Source organism: Salvelinus sp. IW2-2015, linkage group LG37 (assembly GCF_002910315.2).
Source record: "Salvelinus sp. IW2-2015 linkage group LG37, ASM291031v2, whole genome shotgun sequence".
Lineage (NCBI taxonomy): Eukaryota > Metazoa > Chordata > Actinopteri > Salmoniformes > Salmonidae > Salvelinus > Salvelinus sp. IW2-2015.
In genome coordinates this window covers 11,329,786-11,333,873 of record NC_036876.1, presented here as the reverse complement: position 1 = coordinate 11,333,873, position 4,088 = coordinate 11,329,786, and the positions used below count along the sequence as shown (strand labels likewise).

General features: G+C 41.6%; 1 protein-coding gene across 1 annotated transcript; it reads right to left on the bottom strand.

Annotated features, from left to right (window-relative positions):
• Positions 1-860: 860 nt before the first annotated feature.
• LOC111960085 (homeobox protein HMX1) lies at positions 861-3,777 on the bottom strand. Its single transcript, XM_023981989.2, has 2 exons — positions 2,936-3,777; positions 861-2,165 (listed from the first exon to the last, which is right to left on the bottom strand). The coding sequence occupies exons 1-2, from the start codon at positions 3,213-3,215 to the stop codon at positions 1,564-1,566; spliced, it is 882 nt and encodes a 293-aa protein (XP_023837757.1). The 5' UTR covers positions 3,216-3,777; the 3' UTR covers positions 861-1,563.
• Positions 3,778-4,088: the final 311 nt, after the last annotated feature.

Genomic DNA, 4,088 nt, shown 5'->3' with positions numbered 1-4,088 from the left:
ATATAGGTATTCCACTCCATATATGCCTAAGTGATGTCACATTCATACAGTTGAGACTGATATTAACCAGTCAGGTATGTACAGTTGTATCACCTTTTTGCTCCCATTAATCATATTAATTGAAACGTTAAGGTGGGCACTGATATTACCTCTCCAACAGATTAGTCATAATGTCGTTTTGTAATTTCATTTGATTTGGAGTGTTACTCATTAGACAGCTATAGGGAGATTGAGGTTTTAGAAATGTAGGCTATTAGGCTGATAAATTATGTCAGTATATGAGGCCTATATTCTAGACATTCTATTAAAATGTTCTAATTTGACGAAATCAGTTTTCATTATGTCTAATGTAGTTCATTTCAACAATTTCATTTAATTCATAATTTCAAACAACTTAATTGACAATTACAGTCAATTCAAAGTGTTAAAAAATGTGAAATCTTTATTTACCCATGCCCCTATCCTGAGCCTTAACAAATAGCCTGTTGAATAAGAAGAAAAGTATTTTCAGTCGTCCCTTTAAATGTCTGCATCTTCTAAACGTTGGTGTGGAATTTCTAAAATAATTGTTCCTTAACTTTTTGAATTGTCAACCAAATAAGGCCTAAATGCGGGGGCATACATAGTTTGCTGGTCGTGAAAATATCCTGGTGAATGTTTATGAATTTTGAAAGGGAAAATGCGTATTGCTCCGGTTGGATTAGGCTTTCAGTGTTATTTTCGATTGCCGTAGGCCGAGGCCTAGCCACTGGTCAGATGGAGCCTTACTGAGACTGGCTTTCAACATAACAACAATTCGCGCTAAAGATGATAATACAAAGCAGGCCTTTATATCAACACAATAAACCACAAACATGGTGTGCACTTCATACATTTTATTTACATTGATCGGACAACTCGTGTACAAAATGTCATATGAAACCCACTTTAAATAGCCTAAGAAATGTTAAATAATACAGTCCCCGTAACTCCATGCTCGTAAAAAGTCTACCTACAGGTTACAAATTTTGTCATTTAAAAAGAATACAAACACACAAACTGGTTGACTAACCCTTGACAATATTCCATCCAGTTTCCATGTAAATAATTATATAAATCTAATGATATGTGCTTAAATTAAAATTCCCAAATGTAGAATAGTGTCTGGCTTGAGGGATTCACCTTTTTTGTACACACTCAAATCAAGAAAATACATGGCAATTGCAACTTGCATATTGAAATAGAGAAGTTGGGGCCTATAGGCTAAACAGGTTGGTCAAAGTGTTGTTGCCTTATGAATGTGGCTGTGATTTTGGTGATTTGCAATTAAGTCACCGTCAGCAATGAATCCAAACTTGGAAACCTCGGGAGCCCAATAGGTGCACGTTTTGTTTTTTGCCCTAGCACTACATAACTGATTCAAGTAATCAACTAATCATCAAGCTTTGCTTATTTGGGTCATCTGTGTAGTACTAGGGCAAATATCTAAACGTGCACCCCTTGGGGTCCCCAGGACTGAGTTTGGTAAACGCTGCTCTACCATGTACAGTACGTTAGTTCCATATAATACACCAATAATGTGTCTCACACAAGGCCTGTGATTTGTGATCTTATAAAAGACATGGGGTGGGTGAACTGGGAGACGGGATAATTCACAGTACTCGAGAAGGGTGGCGACACCTGTGCCAGGTTTGCGCTCAGTGTCCCAGGTGCTGCGTTCTCGTGGTACAGAATAGGGACCCTGACAATCCTTTGAGCCGAATACGAGATGCTCGTGGCCTCAATGTCGGCAGCTAGCTGTCTCTTCCACTTGTTCCTGCGGTTCTGGAACCAAATCTTGACCTGCGTCTCGGTGAGCTGTAGAGAGGCGGCTAACCCCGCCCGTTCAGTGCTGCTCAGGTAGCGTTTCATGTCGAAGGTGGACTCCAGCTGGAAAACCTGACTCCGGCTGAACACCGTGCGGGTCTTCTTCTTGCAAGCTGCTTTCGTATCAGGTGTTTCACTGTCTTCCCGGGCGAAGCAGGAAGGCCCTGTTTCGTCATCCTTGTCGTCTGTCAGACTTCCCTCTGCCTTCTCGTCCGGTTGGTCGTTGTCTTCCACCGGCTCCGGTAGAGCGGGAGAATCCCGGTTGCTGGTTTTTAGAGAGTCTCCGGGATCATCGGAGTTGCTGGAGTGGCACTGCGGACCTGAAATGAACGAGGAGTGTCGTGAGCTACATTTTACGCACCGGCCAATAGGGATCAATAAATGCATTTATCTCGCAATCATGATATCAACCCTAATGGCAGCAGTGATAAGTGTTTGCAGTTTTCGACGGTAGTCGATTTTTAAAGTGCTGCGGGCAGGCCATCCTATCGCCTAACAAAACATAGAATAATGAGCTCTTAGCTTGTAATGAAACACGTAATGAAACACAGCCTTGCAATTGTATGATAAGCATAATTATGGTGTATGAGCTTAATTTCCAATCAGTGTTACGTTTGAAATGTATCGAAATGGCGTGCCATACCCCGTTTAAAGAGGAACCGAATGGAGAAGTTGTACGCACGGGGTAAGAGCGAATACACTAGTACTGTTATGGTTTGTTGCAGGATATATGGGCTATGCATGCCACATGCAATGCAGTGTTGTCTATTTTTACTGGCATGGCATGTATTGTGTATCGTCATTGGAAAGAAGAATATAAGCTAATAGGCTATTACGCACAGAAACCTCAAATCATTGTCGATGGCAGCTCTTTCACGTTGTTTTTGTCTGAGGAAATGCGTAGCCTATCCTCAAATGCTCCTTATTGTGAGAGCGGATCTGCCTAAGAAGAATGTAGGATATTAGCTAGTAAACAATCTACCCTACCTACAGTTGTGTGTGGTTATAGGCTACCCGTTATGTCGCTTCCATACATAGACTACATAGATAGACATTTGGGACAATTAACAAAAGTGACACTAAGACCTACTCTGTAAATCCCTGCAAGCTTTGTTTGGCGATGTCCCACACCAGTGGCGTTGGGCGTTTAATCCAAAGTAAGACACTTGACGCTCCACTTGGTTGCAGCGGCTCTCAATGACAGCGACTTGGTTGTAAGAGAGTCCCGTTTCCTTACAATTCCCCTCATTTTCTGTCGTAGATAGCCTGTCTGTAGTCCCGGTAGTAGACCGAAGTAAATTCTCAATGGAAAATGATGAGCTTCTTGACGTTGGACCATGATGTTGAGATTCCGGTGCCTTAACAAGCATATTTTGTCGTCTTCAAACCACCTAGTCACCGATAAATAAATTACTTACAAAATATGAACGTGCTGTTTAGACATTCTTGGGTGTCTCTTTAGCTTTGTCTTAGTTATGCCTAATCTTTCTCTCGAAGTCCGTCGAGCTAGCCATGAGAGTTCGAGATAGAGGGCGAGAATGTGAGAGAATCCGTAGATATACTACTACAGTAAATTACATGGCGCGAGATCCACGCGCAGCAAAAAAAATGCCTCTTGCGATTGGACAGTGGAGGCAGCGGGCAAGATTAATCCAGAAAAATATCAGAATTACTCGCTTTGAGCCCCCTACTATACACTGTGTGATAGTCTGCATTGAGGGGTTGGACGGGACCCCGTCTCTCAGATGCTTTATTTAGGTCAATTAGGGAACAAATCAAAGCAGAGATACGGCTGTGTCCCCGGGCTGGGATGCATGGTAGATGAGATGGCTTCTTGGAGAATGACACAGTACCTCCTATTGGTTACTTTTGTCTATGCACGCTCTAAATTTATTATACCATTTATAGTTGCATGCATGCATTCTTTCTCGTGCAATGACTATTCCAATTGATAGGAGGATGGACACGTGCAATTCATAGAATATCAATAGACTATCCATTTCACAATCAATTCAGTTTAGCTAAACATGTAACCCCTTCTCTAACGGGTATAGACAGTCCAGGGGTATAGGATTTCGATTTTGCAGGAATTCATTTTTCATTATTAGTCATTATATATTTATTTGTTTATTTGGATACCCATTCGTTTTTTGCAGAAACAGCAGCTACTCTTCCTGGGGTCCACAAAAACACAAACACTGACGCTGATAGGCAAAGACAGTCACACACATTTAAAATACAAC

Bases quoted from the DNA above. Each gene is read 5' to 3' on its own strand.
- LOC111960085 (XM_023981989.2), bottom strand. From the start codon at position 3,215: ATGCTTGTTAAGGCACCGGAATCTCAACATCATGGTCCAACGTCAAGA. The intron at 2,166-2,935 runs GTAGGTCTTAGT...CGTTCATTTCAG, and splicing joins AGCTTGCAGGGATTTACAGA to GTCCGCAGTGCCACTCCAGC.